Genomic DNA, 15,231 nt, shown 5'->3' on the forward strand with positions numbered 1-15,231 from the left:
TAATCATGTCAAAAACGTAAAATTTCAAAAATTCATAAGTTTTAGTGCCCTAGGTTGGTAATAACCAATGATGAGGAAAAATCTTTTATGGATTATCGTTTATGGGTTGATTGTTAATGTTTTTTTCCCAAGCAGTTTTATTCCATCACATTCAGTCTTTAATATATTACCTTTAATCATGTCAAAAACGTAAAATTTCAAAAATTCATAAGTTTTAGTGCCCTAGGTTGGTAATAACCAATGATGAGGAAAAATCTTTTATGGATTATCGTTTATGGGTTGATTGTTAATGTTTTTTTCCCAAGCAGTTTTATTCCATCACTTTCAGTCTTTAATTTATTACCTATAATCATGTCAAAAACGTAAAACTCCAAAAATTCATTAGTTTTAGTGCCCTAAGTTGGTAATAACCAATGATGGGGAAAAATCTTTTATGGATTATCGTTTATGGGTTGATTGTTAATGTCTTTTTCCCAAGCAGTTTTATTCCATCACTTTCAGTCTTTAATTTATTACCTATAATCATGTCAAAAACGTAAAACTCCAAAAATTCATTTGTTTTAGTGCCCTAGGTTGGTAATAACCAATGATAAGGAAAAATCTTTTATGGATCATCGTTTATGGGTTGATTGTTAATGTTTTTTTCCCAAGCAGTTTTATTCCATCACTTTTAGTCTTTAATTTATTACCTATAATCATGTCAAAAACGTAAAACTCCAAAAATTCATTAGTTTTAGTGCCCTAAGTTGGTAATAACCAATGATGGGGAAAAATCTTTTATGGATTATCGTTTATGGGTTGATTGTTAATGTCTTTTTCCCAAGCAGTTTTATTCCATCACTTTCAGTCTTTAATTTATTACCTATAATCATGTCAAAAACGTAAAACTCCAAAAATTCATTAGTTTTAGTGCCCTAAGTTGGTAATAACCAATGATGGGGAAAAATCTTTTATGGATTATCGTTTATGGGTTGATTGTTCATGTTTTTTTCCCAAGCAGTTTTATTCCATCACTTTTAGTCTTTAATTTATTATCTATAATCATGTCAAAAACGTAAAATTCCAAAAATTTATAAGTATTAGTGCCCTAGGTTGATAATAACCAATGATGGGGAAAAATCTTTTATGGATTATCGTTTATGGGTTGATTGTTAATATTTTTTTCCCAAGCAGTTTTATTCCATCACTTTCAGTCTTTAATTTATTACCTATAATCATGTCAAAAACGTAAAATTCCAAAAATTTATAAGTATTAGTGCCCTAGGTTGATAATAACCAATGATGGGGAAAAATCTTTTATGGATTATCGTTTATGGGTTGATTGTTAATATTTTTTTCCCAAGCAGTTTTATTCCATCACTTTCAGTCTTTAATTTATTACCTATAATCATGTCAAAAACGTAAAATTCCAAAAATTTATAAGTATTAGTGCCCTAGGTTGATAATAACCAATGATGGGGAAAAATCTTTTATGGATTATCGTTTATGGGTTGATTGTTAATATTTTTTTCCCAAGCAGTTTTATTCCATCACTTTCAGTCTTTAATTTATTACCTATAATCATGTCAAAAACGTAAAATTCCAAAAATTTATAAGTATTAGTGCCCTAGGTTGATAATAACCAATGATGGGGAAAAATCTTTTATGGATTATCGTTTATGGGTTGATTGTTAATATTTTTTTCCCAAGCAGTTTTATTCCATCACTTTCAGTCTTTAATTTATTACCTATAATCATGTCAAAAACGTAAAATTCCAAAAATTTATAAGTATTAGTGCCCTAGGTTGATAATAACCAATGATGGGGAAAAATCTTTTATGGATTATCGTTTATGGGTTGATTGTTAATATTTTTTTCCCAAGCAGTTTTATTCCATCACTTTCAGTCTTTAATTTATTACCTATAATCATGTCAAAAACGTAAAATTCCAAAAATTTATAAGTATTAGTGCCCTAGGTTGATAATAACCAATGATGGGGAAAAATCTTTTATGGATTATCGTTTATGGGTTGATTGTTAATATTTTTTTCCCAAGCAGTTTTATTCCATCACTTTCAGTCTTTAATTTATTACCTTTAATCATGTCAAAAACGTAAAACTCCAAAAATTCATAAGTTTTAATGCCCTAGGTTGATAATAACCAATGATGGGGAAAAATCTTTTATGGATTATCGTTTATGGGTTGATTGTTAATATTTTTTTCCCAAGCAGTTTTATTCCATCACTTTCAGTCTTTAATTTATTACCTATAATCATGTCAAAAACGTAAAATTCCAAAAATTTATAAGTATTAGTGCCCTAGGTTGATAATAACCAATGATGGGGAAAAATCTTTTATGGATTATCGTTTATGGGTTGATTGTTAATATTTTTTTCCCAAGCAGTTTTATTCCATCACTTTCAGTCTTTAATTTATTACCTATAATCATGTCAAAAACGTAAAATTCCAAAAATTTATAAGTATTAGTGCCCTAGGTTGATAATAACCAATGATGGGGAAAAATCTTTTATGGATTATCGTTTATGGGTTGATTGTTAATATTTTTTTCCCAAGCAGTTTTATTCCATCACTTTCAGTCTTTAATTTATTACCTTTAATCATGTCAAAAACGTAAAACTCCAAAAATTCATAAGTTTTAATGCCCTAGGTTGATAATAACCAATGATGGGGAAAAATCTTTTATGGATTATCGTTTATGGGTTGATTGTCAATGTTTTTTTCCCAAGCAGTTTTATTCCATCACTTTCAGTCTTTAATTTATTACCTATAATCATGTCAAAAACGTAAATCTCCAAAAATTCATAAGTTTTAGTGCCCTAGATTGGTAATAACCAATGATGGAGAAAAATCTTTTATGGAATATCGTTTATGGGTTGATTGTTAATGTTTTTTTTCCCAAGCAGTTTTATTCCATCGCTTTCAGTCTTTAATTTATTACCTATAATCATTTCAAAACCGTAAAACTCCAAAAATGGACATCTTTAAAAATATTCTGGAAATCTTTATAACTATCTAGAAAACGTTTAAACACTATTTGATAATTATAGATACCATTAGACAGCTTCTGGACACTTTTGGACATCTTTAAAGTCCCCTAGTTCATTACTAGAAGTAGAACTAACACTAGACCTAGAACTAGAAACATTCGGGTTTAGCCGTCTTGAGAGACGAACGGCTAAAGCCGAATGATTCTAGTTCTAGGTCGACTATTAGTTCTAGTGACAGTCTTAAGTAGCGCTAGATTGTATGTTGTTATTGAATTAAAACAGTCGTTGGAAGATTGCAACTCAAGTTCCTTTAAATGTTTAAGAAGACTTGTTAGATTGTATGGAAATGTTTTATCCGCCATAGAAATGAACGTTTCTTTCTTATCAAGTTTAACTAGAATTTGTTAAATGATATGCTCGATTCGTAACTAATTCAGTACAGGAAATTTTGAGTTGTGGTTTTCTTTGTAAATAGTTTGCTCTAGGTTACTCCATACATATATCTTTATTTTATAGAGACAACTTGATACGTTTTGCGTTTTCGTGCCTAATTAACGTGGTCCTATTTGTTAGGATTTGATTTCGTTCTGGTTCGGGTGGTCCTTGTGTACAATTCCCAGCTAAATAGAGCGTTTCGAAATCGAACTGGTACCGCGTTAATGTACGCGTGAATTATTCATAGAGTAACACTACTAGAAAAGCGAACACCAGAAACGTTGAGAGCTAGAAAAGCGAGCACTAATCAAAGCGAATGGTAGCACTGAAATAACTAGAAATTCTATTTTATTCGTATAATTGTGTGATGTTGGTATCGATTTCAATACAATACGGTTTCCTTATTAGTAATTGTTGAAAAAGTCAATTAATAGTATTCGCTAGATGGCGCTTTTGAATTTAAATCCTGATATATTGTTTGAATCGAAACATTTTGGTTTTAAGATAAATGAATTTGTGGGGAGAATGTTTCGATGATCTTTGCTATTAATCATCTTAGAAAGTTCTTGGGGTGACGTCGACGTTTGCAAATGTAGTGAGAATTTCGCCTGAATAAAGTTAAATTAGAAAATTATTGATTGTTGGGACAAATATGAAAAAAAACATTATTTTTATAAAAAAATATACAACTTCTTATAAACGAATTACTTATAAAGAAGTATAATTTAATTTTGAATTATAAATAATCATAATTTTTTAATATTTATATGAAATGAAGTAAAACAAATCACTTAAATTTGATTTACCATTAAATTCTACTTTAATAAATCAAAGTAATACGTTAATAACCGTGTAATAGGCTATAAAAAACAACGAACCTGTATATTTAATCGGAATAATAAAGCATTCTTCTGTTGCAAGGACTGCTTGTATACAGTTCTTTTATACATACCATATAAATGATGTCTTTAACATTAAAGAATTATATTTTTTCTGCCTTTATCTTCGTGATATGCTTGATAGCCGCAATACATGGTGATGAGGTAAATAATACAAATAAGTAAGATAAATAATTAATTTTTATAAAAAAAAACTAGGATACATCAACAAACGATGAAACAATAACTAAAAATGATAAATCATCGGAAAGCGAAGAACAACAAAGGATGTTGAATAACATAGTTGAGGTTGGTGGTATTTCTTTGTTAAGTGAGATAATCAGAATTTTATTAAACACTTTAGGGAGCCGTAAATTTGGCAAAATCGGTGTCTAAAGCCGCTAATACTGCAAAAGGGGTAGCTGATATGGTTAAAAACGTATTAGGAAATCAATCTGGAGATGATGATTCAGACGAAAAATCACCTTTGGAGATGATGGGTCCGTTGATATCTTTACTTAGTCAACAATAGTTTCACTAAATAAATTTTAATAATTTTCCCATAATTTTTTTTTAATACTTTGCCGAGGGGCTACAATTATGGCCGTTAAGCATAAACTATTATCAACCTTACTTAATATTCCCACCACTTATAATAAAATATCGCGATTTTGACTATTACACTACTACTATGGTAGAGAAGACATATTTTCGTTAAACATGAGGCACTAAAATTCTTTAAAAATTAAAATTCCGTGTTTTTTATAAGACGCTCTATCTTCGACAAAAAAAAAAAAGAACGATTTCTCCTCAAATCGCCGAGGTCGCTTGCGGGCGAGGCGCCAGAGTCCTTTAAACCTGATGATTTCGTGTTGATACATTAAATCTAGCTCCTCGCCCGCAAACGACCTCGGCGATGTTAGATGATACGTACAACACTTGCTTAAACAATGGCTTATCATCACTTCGCCGAGGTCGCTTGCGGGCGAGGCGCTAGAGTGTTTTAAAACTGACGATTTCGTGCTAATATATCTGTTATGTATTAGACAGAGAGAATCTATGGCATAATCAAGACCCTTAAAAATGATATTCTGTCAAGGTACATATTTTCAGCAGGTTAAGATAAGACATCACTTATCTAGGTAGTAATTTCAGCTACCTTTCTAACGGTTGGAAATCCAACACTACTTAATTTCCATTCTTATCTTAATGTTAAGGCAAGGTCCGTTGAGTATTGGTTATAAAGTTATCCAACACGAATAAATTGACGTTAACTGAAAAAATAAGTCAATAAATACAAATAAAAACAAAACGTTGCGTTAAAATGGCGTATAATACCGAATAAAATTAATTTGACGTTTACAAAGTGAGGTTAGGTTTTATCTTTGTGCGTAATCACGTGGGAAATTAAAAATCCTTTAATTTAAGTCCAAACACGACCTAATTATCTTAAAAAACACCCGAGATATCCCACATTTAATTTTGACATAACCTTAAAAAAGTGACAACCGGAAGTTGATGGTGTATGTTGTTTTTTAAGATAACTCGGTCGAGTTTAGGCTCATTTTAAAGGGAATTTAATGTAGATTACGAATACGATGTTAGATTAAACAAATTCGTTAGTAATAAAAACAAAATGGAAGATGATTTAAGAAAAATGATTCGATTTCAACGAAATTAAATTCGCCGGGTATTTTTACATCTAGAAATAAAGAATTTTATTATTATTTAATTAAAATTATTAATCAAATTGGCGAAAAATATCAAACAATATCAATTTGACATTTACAAAGTGAGGTTAGTTTCTTTTTTTATTCATAATCGAGTGGGGAATTAAAAATCCCTTTAAATCGAATCCAAACACGACCCAATTATCTTAAAAAACACCCGAGATATCCAACATTTAATTTGACATAACCTCAAAAAAGTGACAATCGGAAGTTTGCTGTCTTTTAAGATAACTTGACCGAGTTTGGGCTCGTTTTTAAGAGAATTTAATATAGATTAAGAATACGATGTTGGTTTAATTAAATTCTGTCAAAATAAAGACAAAATGGCGGATAATTCAATGAAAAATGATACGATTTGAACGAAATTAAGTTCGCGGGGGACTTTTAAGTAAAAATATAGAATATCGCTATTATTTAATTAAAATTATTAATCAAATAATATTAATTTGACGTTTATAAAGTGAGGTTAGGTTTTTTATTTATTCACGATCGTGTGGGGACTTAAAAATGCTTCAAATTGAGTCCAAACTCGACTCGATTATCTCAAGAAACACCCGCGATATCCCACATTTCATTTTGACATAACCTCAAAAAAGTGACAATCAGGAGTTTGTTATCTTTTAAGATAACCCCATCGAGTTTGGGCTCATTTTAAAGAGAATTTAATGTAGATTACGAATACGATGTTGGATTAATCAAATTCGATAATAATAAGAACAAAATGGCGGATTATAAAGAAAATTTGATTCGATCTTAACGAAATAAATTTTTTTAGAAGTTTAATTAAGCTTTTAGATCTAAAAATAAAGTTTTTCGTTATTATTTATTGAATTAAAACTAGAACTAACACTAGACCTAGAACTAGAAACATTCGGGTTTAGCCGCACGTCTCTCAAGACGGCTAAAGCCGAATGATTCTAGTTCTAGGTCTTAAAATAACTACTTTATAGTAATTTTTGTTTGTTTTTATTGTTGGGTTGGTATATTTTCCTTATGACTTCATTGTATCTAACAAGGGAAGTATCAGAACTGTCCCTCACCGATTTTGTTGAAATTTGGTACAGCGATAGTATGGCCAAAAATAAGGTTTACGTGTTTTTTTATACGTGCTAATAAAGCCCCTGGGGCGAGTTATAAGGGTTGGAAATTTAAAAAAATCTATTTAAATAACACAAAAGTTAGGACAATTATATAAATTTTTATTAATAATGAGTTAAAAAGTAACTGACAAAAGAATTGTCACAAGACTATCACAAATTGTATTCTACGTTATTAATTTAATTTCTTTTTTTTTACTTCTTTTATTCAATATATTGTTGGCAATAATGAAAATCATGGAAAAAATGTTTTAAACACAACGATTGTTATAACTTGTGCATGCTGTAGCACAAGTTATAACAACTATATCTTCACAGATATCGCACGTAGGTTTTTCATTGGAAAAGCAAATCACCACGGGATTTTCAAACTGTTCTGGTCTCTCCTCTATATATCCAGATGCAAACCAAGCGTATTTAAAAACATTAATAAATCGTGGGGAAGACAACTGGTTATGCGTTAAGGATTGCAATTTTAAAATATTATCTCACTGGTAGAGAAAAACTTGATCAGAAAATCTTCTAATGAAATTTTTCCATATTCTAAAGCGAAATACATCCAGGGGTTGAATTTGACCTGATGTCCCTGCAGGTATAGACAAATATTTAAACTTGACATCCGATGGGGTTACTTCACTAATAATTTCAGGGCAGTGGTCACTCCAAGAATCCAGTAATAGTAATGATTTGGGTCCGGTGTTTGGGAAATAGACATTTTGTAGCCAATTTTTCAAATGAGCAGAAGTCAGTTTACCAGACTTTGATGCCAAAACGAATATGTTAAGTGCTTTGAACATTGTATTTATTACCCTCAGATTTAACACAACTGATAGAAACAATGATTAAAACAAATTAAATAAAAATAAATTAAAAAAAAAACTAAACTAACAATGTAGAATACAATTTGTGATACTTAAGCATTTTTTTCAGTTGCTTTTTAACTCATTATTAATATACAGGGTGTCTCAGCGAGACCGGTCATTAGACATTTCTGTGGTTCTGGCCAAAATAAAAAATTGAGAATTCAAACTTAAGTATTATCAATTACGTTCTCTTCGTCTAAAATATTTTCAGTTTTCTAGCACTTCCGGTTATACCGGAAGTCGCCACCTACTTTATTTTTTTAAATGGAACACCCTGTATATTTTTACATATTTGGATTTGTCTGTTTTGAAGGTTTATAAATAACTTTATTTTTTGCAATTTGATTCGGCCGTTCTCGAGTTAATCGATTTTTTCTAGAAAAATCTGCTCCAGCGGACATTTGTTCAAAAAATCATAGAACACTCGATTTTTGAGATATCAATTTAGGATTCAGAACATGCTTAAACAACATGATGGAGTATGTTTTGGTGCCAAGAACGGCTGTCTAGATCGTTTGGTCACTTTACTATGACACGTTAACTTTTCGAAATTTGGAAGCACCATAACTTAATTTTTTTAAATGGCACCCCCATATTTTATTACTTAGTCGCCTTCGGCGTCTCATTTTACATCTTTTCTACTCCATATGTCCTATGCCTAACATTAATAGTTTCAGAAATAATTAGGGTTTTTTGAAAAATGCTCACATATCATATCGATATTAACCTAGTGTGCCATGGAAAACAAATGTTTAATGACTTATTGACAAACGTCAAAGTCTGATTTACGTTGTTTGATGCTTGTGAGTCTAAAACCAGTTAAAATGGATATTAATAACGTAAATAATGTTTATACAAATAAAGAAATCCATAATTTATTTTTTGTGCACAAAAAGTGCGACAAAATTCTTAGTAGAACTTGCAGAATGTTTATTGAAAATTATCCGCATTTACCTCCGATGACAAAAGATAAATTTAAAAGAATAGAAGCAAATTTTTTGCATTTTGGACGAATTAATCACGTGTTAAACTGACCAAAAAATGTAGTAGATAATGCAACGGAAGAGGTGAATGCCTTGGCTTATTTCGAGCCCAGTCCCAACACCTCAATTCGAGCTGCCAAAGAAGATCTAGGAATCATACTACGAACTTTGTCGCGCTTTTTATGAATAAAAAATAAATTAAGAATTTCTTGATTTGTGTAAATATTACTTTCGTTATTGTTATCGATTTTAACTTTTTTCAGTACTAATATTACGGGACATAACAAATAATTATTTGCTCACATCCATCAAGTGACGTAAACAAGTGAGTCTTTGACAAGAACTCATTGAGAAGGCTTGTTTTTCATGGCACACTAGGCTAAATATCCATATGATATGTGTGCATTTTTCAAAAAACCCTAATTATCTCCTAAACTATTCATGTTAGGTATGGGACATATAGCATATAAAAGATCTAGAATGAGACGCCGAAGACGACTAAGTAATAAAATATGGGGGGTGCCATTTAAAAAAATTAAGTTATGGTACTTCCAAATTTTGAAAAGTTGACGTGCCATAGTAAAGTGACCAATCGTTCTAGATAACCGTTCTCGGCACCAAAACATACTCCATCATGTTGTTTAAGCATATTCTGAATCCTAAATTGATATCCCAAAAATCGAGTGTTCTCTGATTTTTTGAACAAATATCTGCTGGAGCAGATTTTTCTAGAAAAATTCGAATAACTCGAGAACGGCCGTATCAAATTGCAAAAAGTAAAGTTATTTATAAACCCTGAAAACAGACAAAGCCAAATATGTAAAAATATACAGGGTGTTCCATTTAAAAAAATAAAGTAGGTGGCGACTTTCGGTATAACCGGAAGTGCAAGAAATCTGAAAATATTTTAGTCGAAGAGATCGTAATTGATAATACTTAAGTCTGAATTCTCAAATTTTTATTTTCGCCAGAACCCCAGAAACGTCTAATGACCGGTCTCGCTGAGACACCTGTATATTATATAACTTTTGTGTTATTTAAATAGAATAAGGATAAAAAAGCTTTTTCTGTAGAAGTATGAAAGTTATTAGCGAAAGTCTATTTTCTACCCCAATCTTCTAACCCTTGTAAGTTCTTACAATAGTACTACCTAACGTATAAAAAAATCATCGTGGTAAATTACACCAAAATCGACAAACAATTTTCGCAAATAATTTAATTTTTGGGGTGGTTAGGGGTACCAACCCCAGCCACCCCTTAATGTCGTATAGGGTTTATTTTACCGCGTAAATCTTAATTTACAACTAATTTATGGTTTTCTTCAATATATTGTTCAAAAGTGCAACGGTTTATCACATTATTCTTAAGGAAAGGGGTTATCTATCATACCCCGTAATTTTGCAGGGGATGGTCAGAGGCAAATGAGAAAAAACACGTCATTAATATTTTTAAACGTACTATAAGGACACATATTATCGCCAAAATCGACGGTTTAGTTTTTAAAATATTCCAAAAAACTAGGGGTAGTTTACCCCCTGAAGCCCTCAGATATATGTGTGATATATCAATGGAAAGCTCTTTGAAAATGAATATCAGTTTACATTTACCACATTTCGATAGCTATTTTCGTTTTCAGCCTATAAGCGAATATACAGGGTGTCCGGTTAAGCGTACGGAGCGGCTGTATCTCAACAACGGTAAGGCCTAGAGGTTTGGAAAAAAAATCTTTATAAGCAAAGTGGGCAAGAGAAATAGCTGGAAATTATTTTGAAGTTCGTAATTCGACCGCTAGGGGGCGTAACTGCCATAGAGAAACATAAAATTCCCGCTATCTCAGAAAGTTAGACGATGAGCTATAACTTTGACAACATCATTTAGTAGCTTGGATAATACCGCATCTCTTTTGTTTTGCAATATTTTTCATATCTGTCATAATAAGGGAGGGGGAGGCCAATGCGTTTTCAAATGTTTACATTTTAATATCTCCTGAACCATTCAACCGATTTAAATATTTTTGGTCTTGTTTGAAAGAGCATTTCATGCTCTTTTAAAAGATATTTTCAGTAAGACCGCTTGATTTAAAACAAATAAGCTAGAGGGCGTTATCTGCAGCGGTTTACATATTTTTGTGATTTCTGAAAAAAGGTTAAATGGAACGATACTATTTACTTCACAGACCGTTAATCACCATAAAATTTGCTAAATATTAGTGAAAACCGCATCTCGATATCTCCATCCATTCTCGAATTATAAAAGAAAATGTTAAAAATTTGTATATCTTAAGTTACCTTAGGAAACAAATAAGAGAGAACAAAAATTTTATTATCTAGAACCTTCCTTCACACTTTCTCCAAGCTTAGAACTGCTTCAAAACTACTTTTGAGGCGTGTTGAAAAGCCAACGGATCAATGAAACATCAACAATGATAATAAAACAAAATAAACCAAAACACTTAGAATAACTTAAATTTTTGGCAAAAATAACTCACTAATGAGCGAAATGCCTTCCATAAATTTTTTACTGGTATTTAGTGTTTTGTCATATTTTCCCTGGTTATTGGTTTTTCTTGAAAAGTCAGGTCGTTTAGTCTACCCAATAGATAAAGGGGTGAAAGCAATGTGGGTTTTGCTCGAACCAAGAATGCATATTATGCAAGTTTACATCAGCTTGTGGACAGATGCTTCATGCATCCATAGCATTCGTGATAAAAGGTTTGGATTTGTCCAAATCATATTTAAAAGTCAATGGTAATAGTTCAGTCTGTTATCATAATCGGTATCTGTTATGTGGGATCACATTGCGCACCAATATTATTTACGAATTCATAGAGATGTCTGAATGAAAACTGGCAACGTGTAGCCCACGTTGCCAGTTTTCCGTAATCGCTAAGTCAATCTTAAAAACACTTCTAGAGAAAAATGTCTATCTTTGTCGTAATTGCATTGCACATTTTTGCCATGCAGTTGCATCGTATTCGAAACATTGAAAATAAATCATCATACGCTCTATCATACGCTTCTGCGTTAGTAAATGACATGTTTAGAGTTACCATGGTAATGTGATTTGTTTTTGTCGATGAGGTAACTGAATCCGATTGATGGCACTCGAGTTTTTAACATTTTCTTCTATAACTCGAGAACGGGTGGCGATATCGAGATGCGGTTTTCACTAAAATTTAGCAAATTTGAAAGTGACTAAGGGTCTGTGAAGTAAATAGTATCGTTCCATTTAACTTTTCTTCAAAAATCACAAAAATATGTAATCGCTGCAGATAACGTCCTCTAGCTCATTTGTTTTAAAGCAGACGGTCTTACTGAAAATATCTTTAAAAAGAGCATAAAATGCTCTTTCAAACAACACCGAAAACATTCAAATCGGTTGAATGGTCTAGGAGATATTAAAATGTAAACATATGAAAACGCATTGGCCTCCCCCTCCCTTATTATGACAGATATGAGAAATATCGCAAAACAAAAGCGATGCGGTATTATCCAAGCTATTAAATGATGTTGTCAAAGTTATAGCTCATCGTCTAAGTTTCTGAGATAGCGGGAACTTTATGTTTCTCAATGGCAGTTACGCTCTCTAGCGGTCGAATTACGAACTTCAAAATAATTTCCAGCTATTTCTCTTGGTCACTTTGCTTATAAGGATTTTTTTCCCAAACCTCTTGGCCTTACCGTTCTAGAGATACAGCCGCTCCGTACGCTTAACGGGACACCCTGTATATATTTTGCCCCGATTTCCAACCCTTATAACTCGCCCCAGGGGCTTTATTAGCACGTATAAAAAAATACGTAAACCTTATTTTTGGCCATACTATCGCTGTACCAAATTTCAACAAAATCGGTGAGGGACAGTTCTGATACTTCCCTTGTAAGTCTACTTAGTAGTAGTCGTATTACAAATTAATTAAAAAACATTTAACAAAAATCCAATTAATTCACGTCTTTATTAAAATCGTGTTGTTATTGCTTGATTGTCTTTTCTAAAAGATCTAAATAAAAAGCAAATTCAAACTGAGAGACTTTAGGCGAGTCTGTTTGCGTTTGGGACACCATCTGGAGACTCGGAGGGGAAGAATAAGTTCGGGGTAAATGTTTGGGAAACCGCAGATTAAGACTGCCCCTCAGAGCTTTGTGTGCTTTGGCTCGGAGGATAAACGTTTGTAAGAGCTTTCTAACAATGTCTATTTGTTAATTAGCCCTCTCCAAAGTTGTTTGTACGAACATGTTTTTATGGCGTTTTTATTACCATGTTATTTTTTATGGTGCATTTAAATTCTTGCAAGAAATAACAGAGTATTGATTATGTTTCATTTAAATTTTAAAATTAGTGCATTAAAAGAAATATTATAAAAACAGCGTCGACGTAATACATTTTGAGGAGATAAAAATGATTTGTGGCGAGGTCAAAGGGTGTGGATTTTAAGAGAACGAACCTTTTTTTTATCGCTCAAGACGATTTATGGCTTGACGATAAGATAACCCCAGGTTATTTTACCAGGGAGTCATCATTTGCGATTAATCAGCTTCATCAAACGATCTAATTATCTCAACTTGGAAAATCTCCAATTGGAAGTGGTAGACAACGAGGTGGGATTAAATTACGGGATCATAGGACGAAAAGAAAAAAAATAAATGATCTCGTAAAGAATTGGGTGTCTGTTTCTGACTTTTCGCCGTTTTAAACTGAATCGATTAAGCGAGATTTAGATGTAAATTTCGTTTCGGTGACGATTAATTGAACGGTTTTCCTGGCAAGCGAAGAAACGCGAAATTGAATCGCGGCCTCCCCGAAGTACTAAAATTGGAACACGTTGGGATTATAAATTACGTAAAATCGGATTTTGCGAGACTCCCAAATTGGACGAGTCGATGAAAATCCTAATGGGTAACTCGATCAGTGGGGCTCACTTCTTACCTGTAATAAGCCACAGTTCTCGCAGGCAATCCTCTCGACTCCGTTGGAGATCCTGCGGGATTCCCGACTCCGTTCCACCCTCCAAAGCCTTAAAGACGAGGGCACCGAACAATGTGTACAAAATTACGAGGAATAACAGCCCCGTTTTACCACAAAGAAATGATAAGATTTTTCTTTTTGATTTATTCTCTTCCTCATCCATCTAAAAAAAAAAGAAAATTGAAATTAAAAACCTAAAACTAACTACAATTGGATCGCGTTATAGCGACGTTTTATCGTTTTTAAAGATTTTCAAGCTGTCTGGTAGGTAAAGACCTAAAATAATAATAATAATAATGTTTATTGCCTTAAAAACAAATATTTAGATAAATAACAGAATAACAGTTTCGAGAACTAGAAAGTTTCGGGTTTAGGCAGACCGGAAGTGGCGGCCATCTTGAAAATATTTTAGATCGAAAGTTCTGAATGAACAACCCATGCTACCAAAATTTCAAATCTCTATGAATAGTGGAACATGAAAAAGTTCTAACGAACCAGTTACGTGAGACACCCTGTATAACACCAAGTGATCGCATTGTTTACCAAAATGTCTTATGAGTAGCTCCAGACAACTTCTGATAGTAGTGCAATCTTTTAGCGTTTTTGCATCGATGATTACAACGGTTGCACAGCACACATGACGCATTTATCTCAAAGAAACCAAAAAGTTCGAACTTTCAAGTTTTAATTTTGACATATTTGTCAACATCATAAAAAATCCTTTAAAATGAGTCCAAACTCGACATATTTAACTTTAATATTAATGGACATACCATCACTTCCGGTTTGAAACGTCAACGTCAATTTTGACATATTTGTCATCTTCATTAAAAAACCTTTAAAATGAGTCCAAAGATGACGCACTTATCTCAAAAAACAAAAAAGTTAGAATAAAAAACATTAAACCCGAAGTTGGCAACAATGAAGATAGCAATTTAATTTTTAAATATTAATACCAACCTTAATTTTTTACTTTTTTATGTTATATTTTTGTTTTTGTGACAAATATTAAGACATTTTATAAAAATTAAGAGTATGTCAAAATGACATTGACATTTCAAACCGGAAGTTGCTTATATCTCGAGTAATATTGGACTTAAACGTATCATGTTTGGACTCATTTTAAAGGATTTTTCACGACGATTACAAATATGTCACGATTGACGTTGACTTTCTCAACCGGAAGTTGACCATAACTTCATTAATATTGAAGATAAATATGTCGTGTTGGTACTCATTTTAAAGGGTTTTTAATAAAGATTACATATATGTCAAAATTGGGGTTGACATTTTAA

The 15,231-nt window shown here is 32.0% G+C and overlaps 2 protein-coding genes across 2 annotated transcripts in view; one reads left to right on the top strand and one right to left on the bottom strand.

The window, feature by feature from the left end:
• Positions 1-15,231, bottom strand: part of LOC111415810 (potassium channel subfamily K member 18-like) — a 115,551-nt gene that overhangs the window by 93,434 nt on the left and 6,886 nt on the right. The window contains exon 2 of the mRNA XM_023047689.2: positions 13,898-14,099. Within this exon, the coding sequence (XP_022903457.1) occupies positions 13,898-14,099 (202 nt within the window). The remainder of the gene's footprint in view (positions 1-13,897; positions 14,100-15,231) is intronic.
• Positions 4,331-4,873, top strand: LOC139429886 (uncharacterized). The gene is made up of 3 exons (XM_071196201.1): positions 4,331-4,466; positions 4,521-4,610; positions 4,666-4,873. Exons 1-3 carry the CDS (start codon positions 4,383-4,385, stop codon positions 4,831-4,833), a joined length of 342 nt encoding a protein of 113 aa, XP_071052302.1. The 5' UTR covers positions 4,331-4,382; the 3' UTR covers positions 4,834-4,873.

Source organism: Onthophagus taurus, chromosome 5 (assembly GCF_036711975.1).
Source record: "Onthophagus taurus isolate NC chromosome 5, IU_Otau_3.0, whole genome shotgun sequence".
NCBI lineage: Eukaryota > Metazoa > Arthropoda > Insecta > Coleoptera > Scarabaeidae > Onthophagus > Onthophagus taurus.

Coding starts and splice junctions, on each gene's coding strand:
- LOC139429886 (XM_071196201.1), top strand. CDS start 4,383: ATGATGTCTTTAACATTAAAGAATTATATTTTTTCTGCCTTTATCTTC. Junction 4,467..4,520: donor CCGCAATACATGGTGATGAG/GTAAATAATACA, acceptor AAAAAAAACTAG/GATACATCAACAAACGATGA. Junction 4,611..4,665: donor TGTTGAATAACATAGTTGAG/GTTGGTGGTATT, acceptor TAAACACTTTAG/GGAGCCGTAAATTTGGCAAA.